This window comes from Salmo salar, chromosome 28 (assembly GCF_965601325.2).
Source record: "Salmo salar chromosome 28, fSalSal1, whole genome shotgun sequence".
NCBI lineage: Eukaryota > Metazoa > Chordata > Actinopteri > Salmoniformes > Salmonidae > Salmo > Salmo salar.
This window is the reverse complement of record NC_138318.1, coordinates 20,322,725-20,350,716: the sequence shown is the minus strand read 5'-3', so window position 1 is coordinate 20,350,716 and position 27,992 is coordinate 20,322,725. Positions and strand designations below refer to the sequence as shown.

Sequence of the window (27,992 nt, the reverse complement as noted above, 5' to 3'; positions counted from 1 at the left end):
GCCACAACACTGCTCCTGGTAAAGATTACCAGCTTTCTCTTTTTATTGAAAAATATAGCTGTTATTTCAGAAGAGGAAGAGTGAGGGAGGTAAATATATATTAATATACAGTAGAACGAGAGAAAGTAGAAGAAAAACATAGCACATACTTGGCATAAAAACTATAGCCACAGAAGGAAAACAAAATGTAACATTCTACAGCTGAGACTGTGAAAAAGAACAATCCTTTCCCCTTTTTACCACAGGCATCAGGCCAGGGCACTGAAATCCGCTTGCAGTTGAAAGCCACTTTACCTTCTGATGGCTCTTACATTAGCGTCACTATGCCATAATGCCTATAACAAAACATAGCAATAGTCACCATTTTTCATAGATTATACAATTAGTATTTATCTACTTCTCTTCAGCAGCAAATAAAATGGTGGTGAATAGGAAGGAGTGTTTTGATATATGGGGATATTTTCATCTTGGGTAAGAACAGGTAAGGGATAACAGCAGCTCAACCCACTTTCCATGGACAAATTCTACAACAAATGGAACAAGCAACGGAGTTTAAAATAACAAAACAATCCCAAATTTGACCCATTTACAACTGAACAGTGCGAGAGGCCTGAGACTTATTGTAAGTAGCCTATACTGCTGTAGCCTGTAAATGTGTCATTCAAAAATCAAGAAACAATATCAATGTCAAAGGGATGTCTATTACATACTTGGCACATTTACACCTGGTCATTTTAATCAATGAACTGTACTGATCTCTTTAATACATACATGGACACATGGAACACTGACATACATAGCATGAATGCATGGCTAAGTGATGTCACATCCTGGAATTGTCCCTCACTTAACACCATAGGATAATGTGCCCCCCCCCTCGCCCAACCAACGCCATAACAGGAAACAAAAACAGTGCTCCCCCAGTGTCACAAATATAATTTACTTTCACAGGCATAAAGGCAATAGATTACTCAGGGATCCAGGAAGGATTGAGCAGGTACTTCCTGCTTTACCATAGCAGATGAGATCATAATCTGACCAAACTTATGAATGTGAGTGAGGGGGGAACCTAGTCACACTGCATGCATCTCAAAAGGCACCCTATTTGCTATATGGATCTTGGTCAAAAGTAGTGCTCTATATAGAGAATAGGGTGCCATTTGGGACGCACATACTGTAGAAGAAACTAAACAGGTCACCTGTCCTTTCCCAGACATGTGACTCATGAATGGATGAGTCGTTGGGTCGGTTACCGACCAATCAGCCAAATATGTTTCTGAATGAGAGGATGGAGGGAAGCCAGATGGTGTTGATTCAATCTTCTCCTATGTTAGCCCAGGCCTGCGTGGCGCAATGGAGAGAGGTGGGTAACAGTCACTTGTGTTCTCTCATTACTTATATCCTCCTCCCTTCAGACGTCTCTCCTCTTGCTCCTAACCTGCTGATCCTACAAGCCTGTGGTGTGTGTGGGGCAAGAGATGACCACATACAGATATAGTATCTTAATTAGATCACCCTGTTGCAGAACTTTCCTGTAATGCAGGAAATGTAAAACTTGTAGTGTATTTAAGGTTAAAAAGTTTAATTTCCACTTTGAAATGCCAGACTTGATTTTCCCTTATGAAAAATGTATCAACCCCTACAAAACTGTAGATTCATTATAATCCACATTGCCTGTTGCTGCAGGATTATTTGTAGCAAACTGACTCAAATTAAGATCCTACATCTGTAGACATGACAGTCTACTACCGTACGGTCACCACTCTTGTTTACAACCACTTTCTCTGCTCCTGTAAGTTATGTCTTTTAAAATAGGTTCCTAAAACATATGTACAATAAAAGTGCTACTGGACACGAAAGCGGCAACAAAAAAGGCAAATTTTCTTAGCAAAATGTACATTTGTCCTTAATAATAAGTAAAGCAAAATAAAAAGAGAAATGTACATTAAAACAAAAGTGATTCTTTATGCACAATGGTGTTTTAGGGAGTGAGACATCTTGCTATACCTTGGCGGTGCTAGCAGGGGAGATATGACTGAGATCAGTGTTGTTGTGTGTGTTTCTACTGAGTCCATTGATCTGAGCTAACAAAGTCATGGACTCATGGCCAAACAAGCAACTCCAAAGCTAAGGCCTAAATTGGCTCACTGGGTTGGATAGTACCTTAGGGTGGATTTTAGAGCTCTTTAGTTCATCGAAGCCTAACTTTAACAATGCTCCCTATAATCAAAATGATGTTGACTTAAAACAGGGCACATCCAATAAGGACAGATCATACTAAATTGTAAGTAGTTACTAACAAATGAAACTGTTGGCTCATTTCTGACTTCAGAGTGTGTTGGATGTATAGAGCATGTTCAGAAAACTGGTCCATTTTAAGTGAACAGTTGACACTAAAGCTGACTAATGGTTGGAATAATGAACAACCAAGTTGTGACATTGATTTAGAACCTGCTAGAAGACCAACTTATCAATTATGTATGTGCATACAATATATAAACGTAGGGGGGAAAAAAAAAAAATTCTGAACATTAACAAACCAATATTTTAACTGCATCTCACGATTCTCACTTCAGTCAACAATTAACTCAAGGCCCCAAGGCTATGCTAGCTAAACCATGGGATACTTTTCTCTTCTTTTTTCCCCCCCTCTTCCTTCCTCCAAAGCTGTGTGAGAAACATACCGTTCAGGCCATGACATCATATGACCCGGCCTCCGCCTAACGCATCACACCTCCCTCGAGGAGGACTGCCGTTTGATCAAAAGTGACCTCGGTCAACCTCCATACTTCTGCTTTTAAAGAATGTGACAATCAGTGTGAAGACCGCTGGTTGGTTGGCTTTCCCTTCCTTGTTAATGCGCTTTAAGGAATGCAAGGGAAGGGAAATCCTCTGGATGAAAAGACAATGGGGGCGTGGGTGGGATATGTTCATGTTGGATATAAGTGGATATGATGGTTGATCGTTGAGATGTGCCCCCTTAAAGCATAAACACACTGATGACATATTGGAACTGTGGGATTAGATCATCATAATGGCAGATCGTATTTCTACAAAAGGAAACCCTCAAACCAATAACTGGTGTGTGTGTGTGTGTGTGTGTGTGTGTGTGTGTGTGTGTGTGTGTGTGTGTGTGTGTGTGTGTGTGTGTGTGTGTGTGTGTGTGTGTGGAATTCTGTAATGGCTAGAGTAAAAGGACTCATAGGACAGGCATTTTGTTTCCATGAACTGTGGAACACACACATTCACTGGAGTGAATAAGGCTCAGTAAAAGATGGTGAGTGATTGTATCCTAATACAGGAAGTATAGCAGAATAAGGTGTGCACATAGAGATTCTCTGGATAGATCCATATGTAAAAATGTAGGTGCACCAACCCTTTCCTCCCAAGCTTGTACTAACTTCAAAACTCATGAAGAATACTCGTCTCCATCCATGTCCTCGCAAACCATGTTCTGGTATCCTTATAAATCACGTTATGTGTTGGTGGTGTTACAGCCCTGTTCTGTTTCACACCCTGATTTCATCTTCGTCCTCGTCCATGAAGGAGAAGTCTTTGTCATCCTCCCCCCCACCCCCCGGAGAGCTGTACTTGGCGCTGTCCGTGTCCCCCTCCTGCAGGTGGTGGAGTGGTTTCTCCTCAAGAGCGGCGGAGCCGGAGGAGGAAAAAGAGCAGCTGTCCAGGTGGCTGTGGTAGTTCCTGGGAGGGGTGTAGGTGGGGTCTGCCATGATTTTCTGTTGGGGATAGGTGCTGCGTGGGGGCCTGACTGGCGGCTGTAGATCCACCTGGTCGTCAACATTGTCCTCCGTGGTGGGAGGACTGAGGGGGGGAGACCCACGGCCCTCGCTGCCCTTCCCCTCCTCGTATCCCAGGTCGTCCTCCTCCCAGCCCTTCTTCTCCATGACGCTGAGGATGTCCCCTAGCATAGAGGGACCCAGGTCAATGTGGAACGACATGATGGACTCCGCATGCTTCATCCCACCACCTCGAAGATGGGACGGTGGCAGGTCAGTCAGTTCGCCGAAGTTCCGCTCATCGAACTCCAGGTCCATGGCCGCGGCACCGTTGACCGGTTTTCTGATTCCTTCAACCTCGGGCAGCTTCTTCAGAGGGCTGGAGGAGACGCTCTTGGGCATCGGGGGACCACCGCCCATCCTGTCCTCGTCGTTGAGGTAGGGCAGGGAGATGGCATTTTTCACAAAGTTTGGCGAGCCACCAGGGGGTGCCAACGCATTCTCGCCGCGGTTCACCGACTGGGAGCGCTTGCTGCTCCTGAAGGTTCGGGACAGCAGGCCTGGTTTAGGGACAGGTCCAGGGGAGCTCTGCTGCACCTCTGGAGCTGGTTCTTTAGGGGGCTCCCCAGACCGGGTACTGAGGAACGAGGTGTCCCCAAAGGCATCTCCGCCACGACCCACATGCATGGTGTGTCTGAAGTCCCCGAGAGGGGCGCTGATCATCTCTGCAGTCAGGTCGGCTCGGGAGCGACGCTTGGACTGGTTCGAGGTTAGCTGCTTGAGGATAGGCATGGTGATGTCTGATGAAGTCGCTCAGTGATATAACACTCAACAGGAACAGAAACAGTTCAACAAAGAAACTCCTGGTTGGTGCTAAGTATTATGAGATGTTTGGGTCTTTCTCACGTTTAATTGTAAACTGTATTGTCAAGGCAAGGAGAGATCCAGGTGTCTGGAGTACACAGCCATTATGGTCCGTCAAACAGCTATGTTGAGGTCTGGTGCAGATAATACACAAATCAACCTAAGGGAAAAACAGAAGAGAGGACACATTAAAACCACATTGCAAGACCTATGTAAACCAACTCAGATCCTCAAAGTTGGCAGGGAACATGGAAACTAACTACAACTTAACACAGAGTGGCTATGTCATTTTATTCCTTTGGACTGGAAGCAAACAACTGGAAATGACAGAAAACATTAACTATTTCCAATAGCTGCTGATTGCATCTGAGGCACAGAATCAAGACAACTTTCTTAATCTAAGCCGCTGTCTCTCACATGTGGAAACTTTTGTTGCCAGGCTGGGGCTTTGAAATAAAACCTCCAGTTGAGTGGTTCATTTCTTTCTCACTTAACTGAAAGTCGTTAACCTGCCAAGTTTTAAAAAAGGGGAAACACACAAGTCATTGATTGTAATACATTGGTATTCATGCCAATACTTTATTTCTTAAAATGGCCCTTCATACGCCCATAAATGTTGAAATATTGTTTAAAAGCGGCAGCCGGAATATTAATCAGTTTGGCTTTTCAATTTTTAGGAGTCTGTCGTCTGAAGTCCGCGCTGCCAATACAGTACTCTGCTCCACTGCTGCAGTTCCCATTTGTGCCCCTGCATGCCTCCCTTTCTGTTACATAACCCTACGGTCACAGGATACTGAGAGCCCAGTGGCCCCAGCTGCCAGGGATAAAGACAGGATGGAAAAAGGAATGGAGAGGAACATCATTTCTTCAGCAGCTTGGATTAATTTAGAGCAACAGATCAGACTGTCATTGACTGACTGACTATTGTTCTGCTCGCACCCTTCTGTCACTGGCAGATCAACTCAGTCTTGGCTTTTTCTCTCCCTCTGTGTGTGGCTCTCTCAGTTCAGACACCTTTAGGAGGTTGTTAAAAGCTTACTCCCACCGCCACATCGTCCATATGGTCACCAGTGACTTGCATTACTGAAAGCATGCTGTGACTGATCACTGTGTTCAGAACTTTAATCACAATTTGAGTCAGGGACCCTGATAAGCCTACAGCACTGCCATTGGGAGATGATGTACTGCTTAAGTGCTCTGGATTTCACAGCAGATACTTTGATCTGCAACCTGGCAGCACTATGATCTATTACTCAATAAGCCAGACAATATGGGCCGTTTCAGAAGCTGGTGAGGAGTATCCGCTTACCGAGGCCAATCTGTCTTAGTGTTTCATTGCAGGGTCAATGGTGACACGATCTCAAAACATAATGGTGTGAGTGGACAGATCAGCAAAGTTGGTGGCTTTTCGTATTTTCCCTCAAGTAGGGCAGCAGCCTGCAATAGGGCCTAGTAGGCAAATGAGTAGGCCTAGGTGACATCAACGGTTTCAATTGTGGCTGCTAGGCGCCATCCAATCATTCTCGTGTTTTCAAACCAGAGCGCATGCATGCACACACAGACACACACTTCACAGGCCTACCCTCTGGTCTCGTGTGTTCATACCTCTGGATGAATGGGGCCTCTGGCAACAATATTCCAAAACAATGTCTCCGTCAAAATTTTACATCCAAGACAACAAGGGCCGATTCAACTGAAAAGGCAACTGTAGCAGCAGAGAGAACAGACAGGTTTTTGATAGCTGTGTTAACCCAGTTCTTCACCTTTCAAAAGGACAGAACATCCCTAAGGACAATTCAATGATCTTCTTGTCTGCCTACCGTGGATTAACCTTTTTATTCAATAATCATTCCTCAGTCATTAGGACTCAGTGTGTAGAGGTTTCTCCCCCTCAAGAAAGAATTCCCATTCAGACAAACACAATGAAAACTATATGAGCAAGGAGACACAAACTGAGCATGAATGACTGCACAAGAGGTTTGCAAAAGTAGAAACTTTTTACAAACTATTAAGTCTTCACCTTTTGACCAACAACTGAAACACTTTAGCCATTATGAAAGCACAAACTGTTTGAAAACAACCAAACGAATTAGCTTGGTCATCACAGCTTTCAAGGGACACAATTGTGAAACCTCACATTGTGCTATTGTGGCTAAGAGTCTCTTAAGTAGGCCTAGCTTACATTACTGCAGGGTGATCCATCATTACCTATTATTATTAGCCGGACACATTATTACACAACTCACTATGCATGAGAACGCAATCCTCACCGGTCTGCTTCTCCTCTACATGCCAGCCTGTCAGCGTCTCGGTCTCTTCATGTGCAGGCCTATGACCTTGGCTGTGTAGTGTACCACTGCAGGCAAAGGCCAACGCACTTATATAATCATAACACTTTAATACAACAACACGTTGCTTGCCAATGGTAGTGTAAGATTTAATAGGTTGACATTTTCAGTAAGGCTGAAAAAGCAAAAGCAAGAAATTACTCCCAATGGATAATATGTCACTGTCAACAACAGCAGTTAAGTTTACTACCTGGTAATAGCCTACACTGAGAGTGCCCATGCCCATGTTTGCCAGGCCAGGAAGACGCAGCCAACTAGGGAGACTTGGCAACATGGATTAACAACAGAGAGTGTCCTGTCCTGGACTTCAGTCAAGACTCCTCATGTGTCCCTCCCTGCCCTTAACTAGTTCTCTGCCCATGTCTCCATGGCGACCTTAGGCCATGTACTGCTTGGCTGCCCAGCTAGCTAACTTCCTGCCCGTAAGCCTCAGATAGTGGCCCTTATCCCCTCCAGGGTGACATCACCTTTTACTCATGGCTGCCTGCCATAGAACCATCTTAAGTCACAAATGGAATCCTATCCCTTATGGGTTCTGGTCAAAAGCAGAGTACTATAAAGGGAATAGGGTGTCATATGGGATACATCCCATGCCTCAGTCCCTACCTGTTGGGCTCAGAGTGGAATAAGAGGTAGAAAACAATGACCACAATAGGACTGCTAAACTAGAGGCAATGGAATGCGTTTGATGTGATTCATCATTAGAAGATATCCATACTCTGGATAAAAGATCAGTCGGTTCTCCTCAAATATCAAAAGTGCCAAACCTCACACCTTGGGTCCTTATAAGAAACGGCCCATAAGGGCCCCTGTGTGTGTTCAGGAGCAGTGTCTTATCGCAACAGTATTACCACTTGGTCCCATTATCACATGCATGACAAAAGTAGAGAAGACTCCAGGCAGCACTGTCATCTTCAATTACATCCTTTCAATATGAGTTTACATAAATCATGCAAGCTATACGAAGCCAGACATTCCACGTCAAGCTCAAAACATTCCAAACTGATTGCCTATTTGTAGCTCCTTCGTTGCAGGCCAGGGGCGACAAAGCTGGGCAGTTAAATTTGAGCACCATTTCACCTCAGTGAAAAGTCTAGACAACTATAAAAATACTACTAAAAACAAAAGCCAGGCCATTTGATTCTTTGCCTATTACGTCATGCATGGATGGGTAAGAGTAGTCACTTCGACAACCGAGCTGTATGTCCCAAAATATACTGCTCCCCACACGTTCTAAAAACACAGCCGGGGTCTGGATTCCATCTCAGTAATCTTTCAAATGCTGCTCAGAGCTGGACTAGATGAGCAGGCCGTGCTAGCTACACTCCAGACTTATAGAAACACATATGACATCACAAATCTTTGTTTCAACTTCAAATATGGTGTCCAGACTCATTTCAGTAACTAGTTAAAATGGGTGGAGACGAGAATGAGTAGAACGTGTGCTCTATTGTGCTCTTTTTCAATCTGTGTTTTGAATCTGAGCGTCATGCCAAAGCATTAGCCAGCGATAGTGACTTTACATATTTCAACTTTAAAGTGTGTTACATAACTTTTGGAGCCACCTGACCAAATTCACATAGAAATGTGAGTTAAAGATCGATCATTCTACATGAAAGCAAGTCTAAAAAGCAGAACATCTGTTCTGTGTATGCCATTTCTATGCTTCCTGTTCTTAAGTTTCATTTTTTTCGTCTTTTAGTTTCGGTTTTGTATACCAGCTTCAAACAGCTGAAACAACATTTTTGGCTATGGAAAATATTTCACTGCGGTTTAGATGGTACAATGATTCTCTACACTATGCTATCTGATTTTGTCACAAACTGAAATTATGCGAACTATTCGAGTTTTAGCAACCAGGATATGGCAGAGTGATTTCTGCATAGTACAACTTTAAGCACTCAAAGCATCACATGATAGCAGATCCAACTGGCAGAAAGGTCTATGAATGATTAACAGATTCTTATGGTCGCCCTCAGCGCCAGGGCACCAACATAGAGGATGACATCATAAAATGCCCGATTCATACTATAAGGCTAACCCGACCCATACTGTGCTAACTTGGATATTTTTCTCTCCACATTTTCCTTTCTAGCATGGTTCCTAGAACTATGGTGGATGCGTAAAGCGGCCAGCCCAGTACAGCTTAGCTTGTACTGTTAATCAGGAACGTCCCCATTAACTTTTATATCACACACAATCAACCTCTTACTCTGATAATCCTCCTGGTTTACCAGCTAGGCCACAATCCTACAACCATGTTCCAATCATGTTCCGCACCGATTACTATCCCTCTTTGGAAATGTCATCCTTGTTGTCAAGTCAATCTTCCGTCTCTCCTTTCACAGCTGGACCACCTTGGAGAGAAACAAGCACATGTCGCAGTCCACAACTATGCTAGTTGTATTTTTGGGCCCTTTACATTTTTCAAAGGAAAGAGCGAGAGAGTGAGAGAGAACATGACTAGGCGGAAGGGAAGGTGCTGGTGGTGTATTGTGAACAGTTAGTGGATCTTACTTTATGCCCTGTTAGATATTGAATTCTGACTGGGCATAGTCACATTTTAGTTTACATTAACAATGTTATAGGCTGTTAACTGTTAATAAGAAACAAATAAAAAGTTGACATTCTTCCTCCATAAGTAGCTCAATCAACAACAAAAAAATGTAGTTTCCTTTCAGGATTCCACAACCATTGCTCATTCTACATGCTCCCAACATGTGTCAGCCATGTTTGGGTAAACTATTTCATGGCCTAACATGGTAATTATGTTAGACATGGTATATTACATTACCCATGTTTAGTTAATATCACATCTGGACGATGCCTTGTACATGCAAGCCCATGAGATCATTACTGTCGATTTGGCAAAACATTTAAGGCTACCTACTTAAAATTGTATTTTGGAATATTGAGGCCACATTCTTACTACTAGGGTGTAGTGAAAAGCTATAACTAGCCTAATCCATTTAACCAATGAGAGTATTCTTGTTTTGTTTACCTTAAACTGGTAAATCCCTCATCTCCCCTACCCCCATCCCTCCCCATCACTCACCCACCTTGAGAAACAACCCATATTGAGGTGCTAATGTCATTAGCAAGCTGTTACAGCCCATCAATAAAATTACAAATTAATTAAACAATGGCAACAAGTTCACAACTTAGTGTCAAAGAACTCCGGTGCCATCAGGGACCTTAATGGGCCCTGCAGGTCCAAACATATCACAACATACTGCTCTGTACACCCTTATGTTAAACTAAGGAAATTGTGTTTCTATAGCTAGGGCTGACAGTGTGAGGACTTGTGAAGGGCAGAATCAACAACCTCTGCATAATTGGGTTAAATGCGGAAAACACTCTTCAGTTGAATACATTCAGTTGGACAACTGACTAGGTACCCCCCTTTCCCCTTAAAATCGGTCCCGATTGGCAGTTGGTAGAGCATGGGGCTTGCGGGTTGTGGGTTCGATTCCTACGGGGGTCCAGTACTGGAAAAGGAAAAAAAAAGAGGGTATCCATTCGCTACTGTAAGTTGCTCTGGATAAGAGTGTCTGCTAAATGACTAAAATGTAAATAATCAAAACAGTTGCTTTGTGAGAAGGTGTTAAAGTTCAGTTGTTAAGCCACTGTCAAGTAAATGAAAGCTGAAAAGTACCCGCGGCCTGGCTTTGGCCCAAGTGAGAGCAGTTCCACCATGGCCCAGTGAGACACTGGGTGTCGGCCCGCTTAGATGGAAACAAAAAAGTCTGGGCCTTTTGGATAAAACACTGGCGTAACTCCTATATGGAACTGCATCATTAAGGACATTACTGTAGGTCAGTGGTGAAACAGACATGTAACCCAACCTATATGGGTAATAATAGGTAGACCTGACTAGCACATTGCTTGTTTTTCATGTTTTGATGGATAGACCTATACCTTCCTGTAACTTAAATACAAACCATTGAATCTAAGCCAAACAATTATTGACCAATATTGCGACCTGGATATGTTTCCAGGAAATACCTAACAGTATTCTTACATGGTGAATTCAGGGCTATGTACGTAGGCAGCGTTGTAGAATGATGTCAATATCATATCAAGTATAATCTGATACTGGCCATGTAAACAATAGTTATTCTGAGCACAGTGTCACATGTACACAAAGTATTTTGTCTACGTAATGTCCCATTGTTCTCAGAGTTGTTACTTGCCATTGTCACCATAACCTGTTCTAGTTTATCTTCACAACCAAATGGGTTGGTATGTTATCTGAGGCTAGCCTTCATATGACTAATGAGAGAAAGAACTATGGAAATAAAGAGCGAGAGAAATACCCCTCCCTATATGGCGAAATGGTGTTGTCAGCTCCTGGTCCGTACTGACTCAGGCATCATTAACTATCAGCAAACAGAATGTGTAAATAATTACTTTACATAACACGGAGGTCAAGGGTCAATCCCTGTAGGGGTTGTCCACAGCTAAGCCACAGCTAAGCTTGTTTACAACAACGCTCACTGAATGCGTTTAAAGTCGAAGTGAGCGAGAAAAATCTTTCAACTAGAGCAATGTTTACGCAATTTTATTATTATAATTTTTTTTTTAATCAGCATTGACAACTTTAACGGACATGGCTATCCTGACCCTAATGACCTGTAGAATAAAACACACTCGAAAAGGTCAATAGCCTGTGGCAAATACTCAACAACTTTAGCCTATAGCATGGGGGTCAGGCTGAGGGCAAGAGAGCGGTATAGTAACATTATCCCTGTCTGTGTGGGCGGCCTGATTAATACAGGAGGTTGGGGGACAGCATGGTGAAGTGATGTAGAGAGTTCTGCAAGACAAGCCTGGACAGCTGACTGGGTAAATAGACCCACCTCAGCAGGAACACTACAGGAAGTGTGTGTCTAAACCCACCTAACGGGACTCATGCCGCAGACACACAGAAACAACCCACAGGAGCATTAAGTGGAGCATGTTCAACAAGGGAACATAACGTCAGCGTGCCTCAACCAGCAGTGTGTTACTCTACTCTGTGTGGCCCCCTCTCCAGCACACACACCCTACCCTCCACACCCGCCCCCACTATCCATTTCCCCCAGTGTCATGGTTCAAATCCATCTCATGTAACTTGCGGTTAGCTTATTGTTGTTCATCCTTTGTTATATCCTCACCACTGCACTGCTAGCTAACCGTTAACTGTTGATCTCATGTAACACATTTCAGCCACGTGGTCCTGTGGCGAACTGCAGGAGAGAGGTGTTTTTAATCTTTCCATGTCCTGCCATCAGTCAGCAGCTAGGGGCTTCCAAAAAACAAAAACAGACTCACTAGTACAGTCTGCCTGCCTCCCCACGCTGCGCTAGTTCACTGCTTTTAGAAACCTGCTACTCTTGCATGGTTGGACAAACAGTGTGTGTAGTTCAAACCTGGGTGGGCAGTGTGTGAAGTGATCTCAGCCATAACCAGCAATCAAAGGGATGATGAACATGATGTTTCAGTCTTGTCAAAATCTCCCTCTGTACAAGATGATCCCCTGAGGCGTTCCCTCTGGAGTCCCCGCCGTTGTACCTCTATGAATAATATCCTGTGTGAGAAACGCCGCCACCGCTCATTCCCTCCTAAAGGAGTCGCATGCGTCCCATCCAGAACATATATTATGACGACATTTTTGTCTCGGACAACGTTTTTTTTGGGCTGTTCGTGCACAAATTATTTCTCAAGGCAAGTCGAAGACTTCGGAGCCGAAGTCTACGCACCGTTCATCGGTCAACTTCATTCTTCAATGAAGTGTTTGTCATTCAACACTTTTTCCAAGTGAAGGTATTTTAAGGGAGTATGCGAGCACACTCGTTCGCGGCTAGGCGCTAGCCGAAACATAGCATGCGGAAGCCTTAAAGGCCAAGCCAACAGAGGGTCGGAGGCCAGCCAAGGATAGGAGGCGTACCACCCTGCCCTCCGCTTGTGGAGTATCAGGGACTTTCTAAAGGAAAGACGGACAGGGGCACCAAGGAGAAACACCCCTTCATAATAGGGTAGGGGTGGAGATTGAGGGACAGTGGCATGTTACCACTTTACCCTCCCTCACTCCCTTTCCAGGAGGAATGCATGCCAACAGTTAATGAACACATGATTTTACACTGTCCTCCAAGTCTTGCATGCAGCGCTTGCTGTCATTATCCCCATAGAGAGGCACAGAAGGGGATTGTGTGTGCGAGAGAGATGAATAAGTGTATCTATTAGTACGTGTTTTACTTTTCTATTATTTCTCTATTTTCTTTCTCTCTGCATTGTTGGGAAGGGCCCGTAAGCATTTCACTGTTAGTCCACACCTGTTGTTTACGAAGCATGTGACGTATAAAATGTAGATTTGATCTGAACCCCTCCGTCAGAGAGGCCTAAGCAGCAGCTAAGAGGATACAGACCAGGGGGGGTGGACTCACTCAACAGGCTAACTCAACAGGCTAACTGAGCTGCTTCATTATGGACGGACATTGACCTCTGTCACGTCCTGACCAGTAAAGGGGTTATTTGTTCTTATAGTTTGGTCAGGACGTGGCAGGGGGTATTTGTTTTATGTGGTTCAGGGTGTGTTTGTGTATGTGTTCATGTAGAGGGGGTATTTGGTTTATATGGTTCGGGGTGGTTGTATATGTAGAGGGGTATTTGATTTATGTATTCCAGGGTTTTGGGGTTATCGTTCTATGTTAGTTTATTTCTATGTTCTGTCTAGGCGTTTGTATTTCTATGTTTTGGTAATGGGGAATGGGGCCTTCAATTGGAGGCAGCTGTCTATCGTTGCCTCTGATTGAAGGTCCTATATTTAGGAGTGTGTTTGTTTTGGGAATTGTGGGAGATTGTTTCTTGTTTTGCTGTGTGCCTGACGAGACTGTCTAGTTTGTTTGTTTTTTGTATACGTTGTTTGTGTTTTAACTTCTTCACTAATAAAAAGATGAGTATACATTTTCCCGCTGCGTTTTGGTCTACACCCTACGACACTCGTGACATCCTCAATATAACCTTTTTGCATAAAAGGAGAGGCTGGAACTCAAATTTATTAGATTGGGAAAGATACCCATACTACTGACAGAATTAGGCTACTGTTTCCCTTGTAGTAGGAAAAAGACCATCATGACAATGTGCCATTTCATCAAAACTCAGGTGAAGTTATTACTACGATGTTACTGGACAATGGAACATTGCTTGGCTCTCCCTCCCAAATGGGAGAGCCATGCACAGAGTGCTCACCCATGACCGCTCGATAGCTCTGCCTATGCCCCAGAATGAGCGGAGCAGCAGCTGATTTTTCTGGTTGCCAAATCACCAGAAAGATAAGCAGATACCAGCGTTGTACAGTGCATAATCCATTCAGCCAACGCAGCAGCTACTGCTGATTAACACAGTTACAGTGAAACTCATGGAGTTCTAACTGAGCAGCTCGCTCTCTCACTGACAAGAATGAGATAATAAAAACAGCAAGGTGCGCTCTTTCAAAACACCAGCGGATGTGAACAAAACCCGGCCCCAAAGACAACAGACAGCCTCACAAACATCTCTTTACTACAGTCATAATACAGATTCACAGCAGTTTGACAAGCTGAAAATCTGGAAATAGGCTGGTCTGAGTGAGAGGCTGCCACAAACACTAAAAAGCACCATAAAACACATCGTTGGGTTGATTTAATTGAACCTGACTAAATTGACTAGTATACTGTGCACACACACACACACACACACACACACACACACACACACACACGTTTTATTCCATGCAACTTTGCAGGAATGCCCAGTTCAGGCCCAGCAGATGGGGATGGGTTACAGGCCTCAGCTCACCCACACTCACAAATACACACACACACACACGCCAGACGACCTTCTCCCCGGGAAAGAGACAGCTGGATGATAGGGATGTGACATTTGCCAGGGGAGGACTGGGTAATAGGACACATTTGCCAGGGGAGGACTGGGTTTTAGGACACATTTGCCAGGGGAGGACTGGGTATTAGGACACAGGGAGGATGGAGGAATATGATCAATGTGATGCAAACCAGTGGCATTGGTCCAGCCAGGTCCTGCTGAACAGATACTCAGACAGATGGTGTTTTCCATTAAGACTTACCCCCACAATAGTGGGTCGCCAGTGTTTTACGTTAATGTACGCTCTAGTGTTATTGTGTTTCCATCAGGAGTACGACACTAAAAACTTGTGGCGTCCGTTTGTTCTGACCTCTGCCGCTAAAAAAAAATACATTAAAACTTAAATAATATTTCAGTGTGTGAGCGTTTTCCCTTTAAGTTGACAGTTAATTACTTAACAATGGCCGAGTGCTGAAAAGTACCAGTGGCCTTGCTTCCGCCCCAAGTTAGAGCAGGTCCACCAGAGCCATGGCCCAGTGAGACATGGATAAAACACTGGGGTAAATCCTCATTGGAAATGCACCAAGAGTGACACCTCTAATGGATAGAGACAAATACTTTGAGACACTGTGGCACTTAATCACAAAATCAGTGGGCAGCACATGATCAGCCAGACGAGTCCCTCTTCTACCCACATACCACTCTTATCATCCAGTCTCCTTGTACTGTAACTATCCTCACCATCTTTCTCTGTGTGGATTTGGCATTCAACTAACAAGCAGGTCTGATTTCCTGAAAACAACGAACGGTTGATGTTTGACGACAGTGAGACGACAGTGAGTAGAGCCCTGGGAGAATGTCATTGTGTATGTTTACTAGTACACAGGCTATAAGAGAGTGTGTGTGGGCGCAATAAACTCAGTCCATCAACAGCTCCTTACTCACACAGCCCCATATGGAAGTCAAGGGTCATAAAGGCTTTGCACAGTGCATGCGCATACACACACACACAGCACTGAGTGTTAGTGTGTTTGAGCAAAGCGGGAGCTAGAATCGCTAATCTTGATCACATAATGAGTTGCGAGTTGAGCCTCCCGAGTGGTGCAGTAGTCTAATGCAGTGCTTGAGGCGTCACTACAGACCGGGGCGGGTGTTAAGGAGTGCGGTTTGGCGGGTCATGTTTCGGAGGTGGTATGACTCGACCGTCGCCTCTCCCGAGCCCGTTGGGGAGTTGCAGCGATGAGACAAGATCGGAACTGGATCTCACGAAATTGGGGATACATTTGTTTTTAAATAATAATAAGTAGTTGTTTGGGGTGCATTGCAAGGTGATCTTTGAAGTGATTCTTCACAGTCAGACTAAGATGTAAACACACGTTCTCTCACGGCTAACAAGCACACGCAAACACTCCCCCAGTCTGTCCCTATAGGCTACCACAAAGCCAGTGGAACTGAAGAACCGACAGTCGCTGAGATCACAATGGACCCAGATCAAAAAGAAACAAAGAAGTGCTTCCAGTGTAAAGGGAGACGGGAGCCAAACCTTAACGGGGTTCCACATACAGGACACACACACGGCCATCTCCTGAGAACCAACCCAGTGGACATATCCAGCCAGTCCAGCCCAGAACACCCTCTATTCATATTCACCCAGAGTAAAAGGAAATGCATGACAAGGATACTGCTGACAGACAAAGGACTATTAGAGATATTAATCCATCAGGGTAGTGTTACTTCTGCCTATATAGACAGGCCTAGGGGCACAGTGGTCTAGGAGTCACGGGATGGATAAGCCCTCTAATGGAGTGTCCAAGGCTAGCACAGAGGAGACCACTGGGGAGAGATGACGGCATTCCTTTGTCTTTTCAGCAGCTGAAGCCTACGCTTGAGAGATACCACCGGTTTCTAAGCCCATACGGAGGGACAGAACGATGAGAGGGAACAATGGAGAACCACTGAACTGTGAACAGACCATAGCATTTCACTCTGATGGACAGACCAGATGCACACTACTCAGCACAATGTGTGTTTTGAATACATAGGACTCCTCTAGTGTCTAGCCTACACATATTGCTCAACTGCCCAACTACTAGGCCAGTCAAAGCAGTAGCGGTGTGTCAGAGTTGAAGGGAGTTTAACCCTGACCGGGTTAATGGTTAACCTTATCTCCATAGAGACCTTTTATCAAATCAGGACACAGACAACCGAGTCCCACCATAAGGAGGGACAATTCAACTTGGATTCTACAAAAGTGTAAACACTGCTGCATCAATTACATATTGTAATGACCGTGAGAACAAACACTCCCCTAAAACACTGTTCAATTTGGTTGAAGAGACACTGATGTCCCGCCACCAAAGTCAGCCATTTTTGGACTATAGGGACAATTTATGGAGACAAAAATGAGATCATTTAAAGACTCAGGGTTCTCTTTCTCAAGAGAGTGTTGGTGAGGTTGGGTTTCATGACTCCAGCTGTAGGTATGCATCTCCTTTCAGGTGGAGTCCTCACTGGAATGCTCAAATCACTGGGTGGCTGTGACAAATGTTTCAAAACATGTTGGGAGGTTCAGGTGTTCGGTGACAGATTCCAGTGAATGGGTAGGGTAGAGTGGGACAGGTGTGTCGAGTTGTGTCATTTCATGTTGAAGCAAGGAATGTATTGTACTGTGACAAGTGACAGTCCCACAAACTACTGATGATTCCTCAGAACGTGACTCACCCTGAGAAAATTACATGATTTTTTGTCTTTTCTTTTGAGCTCAGGACATGCTAATAAAGGTAGTATTATCTGAAATTTCACAGCTTCTCCACGTCCATTCTCTAAACACTTGTCATAATAATGAGTCATTCAAACCTAGACTTCAGGCTGTAATGTAGAAGCTGTGTGTAAAATAGCTGATGGTTAAGTGTTACAGTATAACCAGTAGTCCTACAACCATTATATCACAATCAATCTTGTCAAGCAGAAACGGAATACAACAGCCCGGAGTAGTGTTGAACCATAGATACATTTCCAGCCAAACCGGCTATGTATGAATCTAAATACTTGTCAAATTACATTGACCGTAACCAACGCAGGTAGGTTTTTGGAATGCACCGTACAGAATCAGGTGCATCTCAACACAGCGCTAAGAGCCAGCTAGCTTCTGAGTATCATCCTACCTATCCCTGGCTAAACTCTGTCCTTTACGGCATGGCCCAAGGCATTTGATGGGGTTGTAACCAGTGTTCATTTTGTTTAGTCATAGTAGGGCTGTGGCAGCCATGAAAATTGTCAGTCGGTGATTGTCAAGCAAATAACTGCTGGTCTCACGGTAATTGACCGTTAATTAATAAATACATTTTGCATCTCCTGGCTTCCACACATAGCCTACAAGCCACTGATGCAGACCTTTGGAACATCTAAAATAATCTAAATCAATCCATTTAATATAGCCTACACCATTACAATAAATGGATTATTTGTTTAAGGACAGGTCTATAGAAGCATGATATGAAGATTTTTTTTATTTCAGAATAACAGAATGCCATACGGCTGTGGGCTATACTAGTTTATTTAGCAGACAAGATTTGCTTAGAATTATGTGCCATTATTTTATAGTATGAAGAACACAACAGAACATAGCTGAATAAAATAGAAAGGATATTTTCTCCAGTCGATTTGAAGGAGTGTGTCAAGCAGTTAACATTTGCTTCATTTAGAGTTATTTATGACACTTTAGTTCTGATTTTTAATACATTCTAAGGCTGCATAATATGATTAATGATTTGAAAAAAGTCACATGAAAGACATAAGCTCTGCTTTGGTTTTTGCGCAGGCTGCACACACTTCATCAGTCTCATTTACATTTTGACAAGTACTTGACAATGCCTCGAATTTCTCGGTGGCATCCCCTTTGTGTGGCCTTAATGCCCCCTAAAAAAAATGTCCATGCCTTTTGCAGCCAGTGGCCATTGTGCCCTTGGACTGAATATAAGAATTATAATTTCCATCTTCTGGCTGCGTGCTCCAAAGTACCTCTCCCTCACATGGCTCTCTTAGATAGCACAATTCTTATTAGGTAATGCCCATCATGTGATCGGGTCGTTCTCACAGGCTACAAGTGTAGACAGACACGTCGGGGACGCACCTGAATATTGAAGATGTTGGGGGGAAAATTTAAAAATAAACTGTCCACATTTACTTTGTCAGACAAGATGAATAGGCCTAACAAACCTATGTCAATCTACTATCCCCCATAGTACAAAAGTTGAACTATTCTATGCGAGAAATAAATATTCCAAGCATAGTCTGGGACAGTTGTGGGATGCGATAGATCCCAAATTAATACAACCACAAGCGTCAACATTTTTTTGGAAAAGCAATGAGGCTGATGCAACAGAGCAGAATGTTTAGCTTAAAATATTGATAAACTATTAGGCAATTTCTTCACATTATAAGCATAGCAATGTGCGCACGGCAGTAGACTATAAGCTTGAATGTTCCAAAATGCAATCAATTAGCAGGAAAACATCATTCTCAAAAGTGACCGCAAATGCAATTATGCATGTAATGCTTTATTATAAAGGTGCATTTTTATGATGAAAATTATATTCCCCAAACTTGAAACGCACACATTGCGTATGTATGCCAGTTAAGCTCTACACCCCTTGTAAAGCAGATTGTGCTTACTTTTAAAATAAGTTATTTGGCCACTTTAGTTGTGATACAAACCTTAATAAAACATATAGGCCTATGGGGTAGGTTACATGAGGTGTGCAACTATGATTACAAAAAGTCACACAAAAAAAGGCATGCGCTGTTTCTTGCCTTACTACACAAGCTGGGAATCATTCACAAGTGATAGGCTAATATTGTCACCCATCCGACTATTCTTGATTTAATCTTGTCTTTACATATACACATACGTGTGAAATTTGTTTTGATTCAGAATGGACCACATCATGCACCGGTCTCAAGAAAGGAGCCGGGGGGAAAAAAAATCCATGTCATCTATGCATTTAAATAGCGAATGGAGGACGCTTTTCCCATGGTTCATTTTAATGGCAGCCAGGTAGGCTACACTCCTGTTGTAAATATAAGAAATGTGCTTAATATTAAGAAAGTTGAGAAATAATTATAGTAGGCCTAGCCTTTAGAAAGCAGATGGGGATCCTCCTCTTTCGAATAGATTCCATCTCAACTTCACGCAATTTCATAGTCTACAGAAATGTGGCACAACATGACCTCATGGGCTTCCATGAAGTGTTTGATTCGATTTTTGAATAGATTTGCATTGATGTCAGAGTGATTAGTGACAATAGGGTGGAGTACCAGGCAGTTAGCAAGTTTGGTAGGCTAGTAATGACCATCAGCAGCATCAGAGCTTGAAGGAGCCCAATTACAGTGACTAAAACGGTCACGTGGAATTTGACTGCCGCCATGATTCGTGGCGGTGATACGGTCACCGTAACAGCCCTAAGTCAACGTCATTTTGACTAAAATATAATTAAATCACATTTGAATAATGATTTAGTGTAGTTGTCAAAATGACAAAAACAGTGGGCCATTTTAGTCATCACATTTGTATTGCCTCATGAACCTATAGTAAACATAAAATCACTGACTTCCATTCATAGCCTTGTTTTACCAACATATTTTTCTGCATAACATCCTATTCTCTTCCCAAACGCAGAAATATGACAAACATAAGAATTATCTTGCCATGTAAATTCAGCTTACATAGACATTGTACATTAAATACTGAACAAACAGACAAGTATTGGCAAAGAAGTATGGTTTGCACTTCAGTCACGCGGTCGCACAATTGTTAACAATGTTGACAGACGCCTCAGCCACATTGCTGTCCAAAAGTAGAACGGGAGCTAATGACTGTTTCGCCCAGTGATGTAGTCGAGTCACTAAACCTAGAGTCCGAATCGAGTCCCAAGTCCCCTGTGCGCGAGTCCACGTCCGAGTCACGAGTCCATGGCTGAAGTCCGAGTCCTCTAATTCTGGTCCAAGTGTTCAAGTCTGAGTCACTGGGTCCCCATGAACTAAAAATAAATGTATTTACCCAGTCAGATAATGTATATTGTAGTGGCAAGAGAAATTTTTCCATAAATTGTTTGCTATCCCTTTTCCTTTCTGTGCCACCAAATGTTTGCATATAAGCTACTGATAATGTTACCAGGGCCACATTCAGTTGCAAAACGTTCTCAAAACGTTCTCAAAGAAATCCATAAATATAGCCAACATCATTCCTTAACATATTTTGTTCTACATGAACGTTTCAAAAATGGTTGCGTCCTGCTGACCTTGCCCTAGGTTGTTAGCCATAGCTAGCTAATGAGGTAAGATGACTGAACAAGGTGTAGCCTAAACAAATAGTTTACGGTCTGGTCCGCAAGTAGCCTTAAAATGGCCCATGATATGCGTTATCAATGTCAAATCCAGCCAACCAATGCTCAATAGAAAGAACAAAAATGTTGAACGGTAAGGGCTAGAATCAAGCTGTTTCTCTGAGGAAAGGAGAGACTTGGCTACATTGGTTGCAGAACCTGGCTATGCAATGCAGTGGAGAAAGTGGGAGAGTTGAGCAAGACTACAAATTCAAAGACAGCCTACTTTTCTATACTGAAGGGAAAGAAAAAAAAACATAGCTAAACTGTGGTTTTACCTTTAAACTCAATGCTGCTATTGTATTTCTTTTGTAAAGCAGCTTGTGTTTCTTAACCAAGTTAACTAGAGAACGTTTTGCAACTAAACGTGGCCCCTTAACTAGAAGGCTGGCGACTGGTTAGCTACGGGAAAGCAAGAGTTGCCTGCGTGATGTGCCTCATCACTTGCTCCCCCACAGCTCACCAGCTGATGTAGGCTGTACAGGTTCAGCGCATCCTTCCCACTGCTGTACAGAACTGCACTTCGCATCTGTACTGCTAATATTAAAATTGTGCTGATCACTGAAAAGCTCAATCTTTCAACAACAACAAAAAAAAGAAAAAATGTCCAGTCCACTTTGAAGTCAGATCTTAGACAATTTAGTCTCATCTTATGTTAGTCGCATGGTATTACACTTTCCTTTTTCGCATAATCAAATGGCCTATTTAGGATGAAAGAATGGGTATTCAGACATGGCCATTATCACTTGTTGTAACCCACTGTACTAGAGTTAGAGAGCCACAGCAGAACCCTGTAGGTAGCTCAGAGGGTCATAGGGTGACAACAGCTGGAATGTGGTCGCCTTTTTCCAAGGGTTAGCTAGCTAACTACAAACTCAGCTGACAGCGTCCATAACAGTTGCGTAAATACATTTATAAAAGATTCACGCCATAAATACGCATGTTTCCCGTTAAACATCAGACCTGTCGTAAAACTGCATGAGTGAACGAGCATTAAACTCTGCCTGGAAAACTGAGGCACCTTATGGTGACAATAATGCCCTTTATTTGCTGTATAATTTGGAACTATTAGCATTAGGCTACAGCATGCAAAAGAAGGATTGTTCTTCAATATTTAGTTTATCAATAGATTGTGTTCTGCTTTTGTTCTGCTATTGTTTAGGCTCTAAGATTAAATAGGCAACGATGTCGCTCTCCTATCTCACAGAAATACTGTGACCTACCCATACTGTTAAATATTTGACATAAGCTATTGGTCTATTTAGTGTATTGGCAGAATGTTTTAATCTTTAGCAGTCATTTATGCTGTATCTGGAAAAGGATTGTCAGTTTCTGAAAGAGAAAACGATGGCAAATTGTTGTGGACTTGTCAGCTAAACGTTTGAATTCAACAATGTTTGGCATGGACTTTTCCCCCCCCAACCGAAATATGATGGACTGAATGCGAATTCTGAAACATTGTAGAGCAGGCAAATTTAAAAAATGCAATTAGACTGGAAAAATATTTGTATGTCGAATTATAAGATTCCTATGTGTAATTGTTTGTTCTCTTCTCAGTAAACAGCAAATTGGTGCATTCTTGTTAATACCTTTCCCTGTTCATTTTTATGGATGCTTTTCATCATTTCTCCCATTTGCACAAGATACTTATTTGCCAACTTGCAATACAATATTGCAACGACTCGCAGATGTGCGTACGCATGGTCTAAAGTTTGCAGGGAGGTGAGCACATTCTTAAGTCGAGTTACATTTTTCTAAATGCCAACTTGTGTTAAAACTGGCGCAAGGTTTATAAATTAGGCACCTTGCAATTTCAGAAACATTTCACACTCATTCAAGTTCCAGCAGGTGAAGATAGCTAAGGCCCATAAAAATAAAGTTCAACACTTAAGTTCAAACAGGTCAAGTTCAAACACCCAAAAAGTACGAAGACGTCCATTTTCAAGTTAAACTGTTTCTTACTTCAATGTTGAAAAGGGTTCAAAGGTTATATGCCCTCGACAAGACGTCTCAAAGTTCAAAGTCATCTGCTTCCCTTTCAGGAGAAAGGTAGTTCCTGTAATTGTGCAAGGCACAATATCCCTTGTCTGGGACTCCAGTACTGTCCAAGATCAACAGGAGGGAATATAACCAAGACGAGTAACTTGTTATCAACCACAATAACTTGTGCACACACTAGCAAGGCCTATAGCAGGGGTATTCTCATCTTACCCTAGGACAGGGATCATCAACTAGATTCAGCCGCGCGCTGGAACATAATTACAAATCATTTGTAGATGACAAATTGACCACAAGAAGCCCAAACAGATATGTTTGACTAACACATAAATCAATAATACACACATGTAGGCTACACCAACAAGTGCACACAGAAAACCATTACTCAAATTGGTCTTATGGGCCATGAGTATCGGTCTACAGCCCTAAGAATCACTTTGAGGACAATGCAACTTCCACTGAACTCGTTGACTCACGGTCAAATCACCGGGGAATTTGTTTGGCAACTCAAGAAAATGTACACAACTTGACTGTGAAAGACGCCTGAAGTCAGCGGTTTTATGAAAAGCAGCCGTGGTCAATGCGTCTGAATCCTCCCTCCCTCCCTCCTTCTCCAGTGCTGTAGACTGGAGGGAGAGTATGACCTCAGAGAAGTGCAGAGCAGAACTGGGCAGATAGCCAGCTGAGCCCCTTTACTGTGCAGCAGCCAGCAGGAGCCTCAGCCTTCACAACACAGACCAGCAGGCAGCAGGTCCCATGCAGCTATAAAGCAGCTAGACTCCGGGAGATGACACACACTAATAGACACACAATAGATTGGGATGGAATGATCACTGGGAGACCCAGAGAGGCTTTTGAGACAGAGTTGAGGAGGGGACTGGAGTGTGCCAACTGTCAACGCAGCACACCAAATTGTACGAGGAGAGCAGGGGAGAAAGAGATCGATAGAAGGTTAGGGTTGGTTAGTAGAGAGTGATATAAAGAGAACGGGGGAGAGAAGTGTGAACATTAATGCAGTATCACTCTCCCTAAAGCTCAGCTAGAAATCCTGCGAGGACAGGACAGGCACACATCTCCTCTAGTTCAGCTTCAGTCTGTCTGTCCATGAGCTAGAACACCCACACTGCACCACTTTCAGATTCCCCATTTTTCCACATCTCCTCTTCAGGTGTCATGGGGTGAGATTGTCTGCTAAATGCCATACACTGACCTTAGAATCCTGTACAGCTGAGTAGAGAGGGGTTACCAAGAGACCCAGACACCATCAATCACACAGCTTCAAATAAAGCAGTGCAACCCAACACCAAACCAAGCTCATTTGTCAACATGTCTCAATACTTCTGTTTAGAATAACAGTTGCTACTAGAAGGGAGGCATATGCATACTTACTAGAGGTCGACCGATTAATCGGAATGCCCGATTAATTAGGTCCGATTTCAAGTTTTCATAACAATCGGTAATCGGTATTTTTGGACACCGATTTGCCGGGGTTTTTTTTACACCTTTATTTAACTAGGCAAGTCAGTTAAGAACACATTCTTATTTTCAATGACGGCCTAGGAACGGTGGGTTAACTGCCTTGTTCAGGGGCAGAACGACAGATTTTTACCTTGTCAGCTCGGGGATTCATTTTTGCAACCTTCCGGTTACTAGTCCAACGCTCTAACCACCTGCCTTACATTGCACTCCACGAGGAGCCTGCGTGGCAGGCTGACTACCTGTTACGTGAGGGCAGCAAGAAGCTAAGGTAAGTTGCTAGCTAGCATTAAACTTATCTTATACAAAACTATCAATCTTAACATAATCACTAGTTCACTACACATGGTTGATGATATTACTAGTTTATCTTGCATGTCCTGCGTTGCATATAATCGATGCGGTGCCTGTTAATTTCTCATCGAATCACAGCCTACTTCGACAAACGGGTGATGACAAGCGCATTTGCGAAAAAAGCACTGTCGTTGCACCAATGTACCTAACCATAAACGTCAATGCCTTTCTTTAAAATCAATACACAAGTATATCATTGCGAACTGTGTGAAGTCCATTTATTCCTAACAAAGGCCGTAATTAATTTGCCAGAATTGTACATAATTATGACATAATATTGAAGGTTGTGCAATGTAACAGCAATATTTAGACTTAGGGATGCCACCCGTTAGATAAAATACAGAACGGTTCTGTATTTCACTGAAAGAATAAACTTTTTGTTTTCGAAATGATAGTTTCCGGATTCTACCATATTAATGACCAAAGGCTCGTATTTCTGTGTGTTATTATGTTATAATTAAGTCTATGATTTGATATTTGATAGAGCAGTCTGACTGAGTGATGGTAGGCAGCAGCATGCTCGTAAGCATTCATTCAAACAGCACTTTCCTGCGTTTGCCATCAGCTCTTCGCAACTCTTCAAGCATTGTGCTGTTTATGACTTCAAGCCTATCAACTCCCGAGATTAGGCTGGTGTAACCGATGTGAAATGGCTAGCTAGTTAGCGGGGTGCGCTTTAATAGCGTTTCAAATGTCACTCGCTTTGAGTCTTGGAGTGGTTGTTCCCCTTGCTCTGCATGGATCATGCTGCTTCAAGGGTGGATGTTGTCAATGTGTTCCTGGTTCGAGCCCAGGTAGGAGCGAGGAAAGGGACGGAAGCTATACTGTTACACTGGCAATACTAAAGTGCCTATAAGAACATCCAATAGTCAAAGGTATATGAAATACAAATTGTATAGAGAGAAATAGTCCTATAATTCCTATAATAACTACAACCTAAAACTTCTTACCTGGGAATATTGAAGACTCATTTTAAAAGGAACCACCAGCTTTCATATGTTCTCTAAATGTTAGCTTTTTTACATGGCACATATTGCACTTTTACTTTCTTCTCCAACACTTTGTTTTTGCATTATTTAAATCAAATTGAACATGTTTCATTATTTATTTGAGGCTGAATTGATATTATTGATGTATTATATTAAGTTAAAATAAGTGTTCATTCAGTATTGTTGTAATTGTCATTATTACAAAAAAATGTAAAAAAACAATTTAAAAGTCTGCCGATTAATCGGTATCGGCTTTTTGTGGTCCCCCAGTAATCGGTATCGGAGTTGAAAAATCATAATCGGTCGACCTCTAATACTTACTGAACTTGTATTGAGAAAATACATGGTCAATTGGGGGCTATGTTATGGCTGATACTGTTTACAGCTGATAATTGCCCTAAATACTTATAGTACATGATGACTCAAATACAACGCAATACCAGTTCCTGTAATTATCCATCAGGGCTAATCGAAATACCTCAGCTGATGTGATACCCATCCACCGAGGAACAAGAGGGGTGCCAAGTTGCCTCAGGGCACATATAATGAACTGGAAAAACATACAATTTGGCTGTGGAAGAGGAGAGAGACACTCAGGGAAAACATTTAATAATAAACAAAAGCATCAACTCAGAACAACTCCAGGCTAGTTTGTACATTTCTAATCATGTTAAAATGGCATGGGATGATGATGCTCATTGTTTCCCCATGTAGAGTAATTGTTATGTAACCGGTCATACTATTGGATCAGAAATGCACTATACCACATCTTCCATTTTCAGATTAAGCCAAGCATATAGCCAAGTCCTACAGGACATTCTATCTACAATATTAACAAACTAGTTATTTGGAGCGTTAATGTGTTGTTTTTCTCTCAAAATGAACTACTTCATAATCTCAAATAAACATTTAAGCCTCTTCATATCCTCTTATGCTCAATTAAAGTTCATATAATAAAAGGAGGAATCAAGTACCTCACATTACTTTGATCTTCTCACAGATCTGTCCATCCAAGACTTCAAAACAGCTTGTAAACAACATGCCTGTGTGTGAACGGCCGGGCGCGGGATGGCAGAGTTCGCAACAATAGCTGAGCAATGTTGCACCTGGGCCTACTAGTCACATATTTCCCGCTTCAATGAATGCAGCCAGCACACGCTACTGTACTATAGAAATAACAAAGCTGGGCCTACGCAATACATACATTAATCCCATAGGTCATTGATTTAAAGTGGCAGGCAACAACTTTCTGACAAGCATCTCACCCAAGGCGAGGTTCAATTGTTGTAATGATGGGGGTCTAATCAAAACTAACCGAGATGATAAGATATTTTGAACATACTCTGCGGTGGGTAGAGTTACAGACATTGATAAAGCGAAAAGGGGAATCCTAGCCTGTATGGTTGGTTCATAGTTACCCCACAATGGACTACGCTCTCCCATAAGGATCCAGCCAGTCAAACTGAACAAGCTGCATGGCGCTGGGATTTCCCGCAAACATATTTGACATTCAATTGAAATGTAAAAGGAAAAAGTATAATCTACCAACTTTGTCCTCCGATTCAACAGTAAAGCTATTTGAAAGTAAAATGAAAAATGTTATGATCCTCAATAATAAAATATGAAAACTGTAATAAAGAAACAGAAAAATCAGTCTTCAAGCTGTTCAGCAGTTCAAACCATACAAATAGATCCACAATTATAATGTTACTTTCATTTCCTGACAGGGAGGTTAACAAAATTCCAACTAGATAAGGAGAAAGTTGAATTTCACAATTGAGCTCTGAACAGAGCAGGATTACATGTCACGTTAGTAAGAGGACACAACCACTGTTAAAGGACAATGGATCTCATCCTTTCACAGAATCAAATATCGTTAAAACAGTTTTTAAATCTGAGTACTTCACCTCCAAAGTGTTATGAATTTCCCACCAGCCCAGTAATAAGTTATCGGTGCGCTGTCCTCATGTACGTCCGTCTAGTGTGTAGTGCAGTGGCGCACAA

The 27,992-nt window shown here is 42.7% G+C and overlaps 1 protein-coding gene across 1 annotated transcript; it reads right to left on the bottom strand.

Moving 5' to 3' along the window:
- Positions 1–13: 13 nt before the first annotated feature.
- Positions 14–27,991, bottom strand: cdc42ep4b (CDC42 effector protein (Rho GTPase binding) 4b). The gene is made up of 2 exons (XM_014179832.3): positions 27,896–27,991; positions 14–4,758 (listed from the first exon to the last, which is right to left on the bottom strand). Exon 2 carries the CDS (start codon positions 4,524–4,526, stop codon positions 3,510–3,512), a length of 1,017 nt encoding a protein of 338 aa, XP_014035307.2. The 5' UTR covers positions 4,527–4,758; positions 27,896–27,991; the 3' UTR covers positions 14–3,509.
- Between the last annotated feature and the right edge of the window lies 1 nt (position 27,992).

Bases quoted from the DNA above. Each gene is read 5' to 3' on its own strand.
- cdc42ep4b (XM_014179832.3), bottom strand. From the start codon at position 4,526: ATGCCTATCCTCAAGCAGCTAACCTCGAACCAGTCCAAGCGTCGCTCC.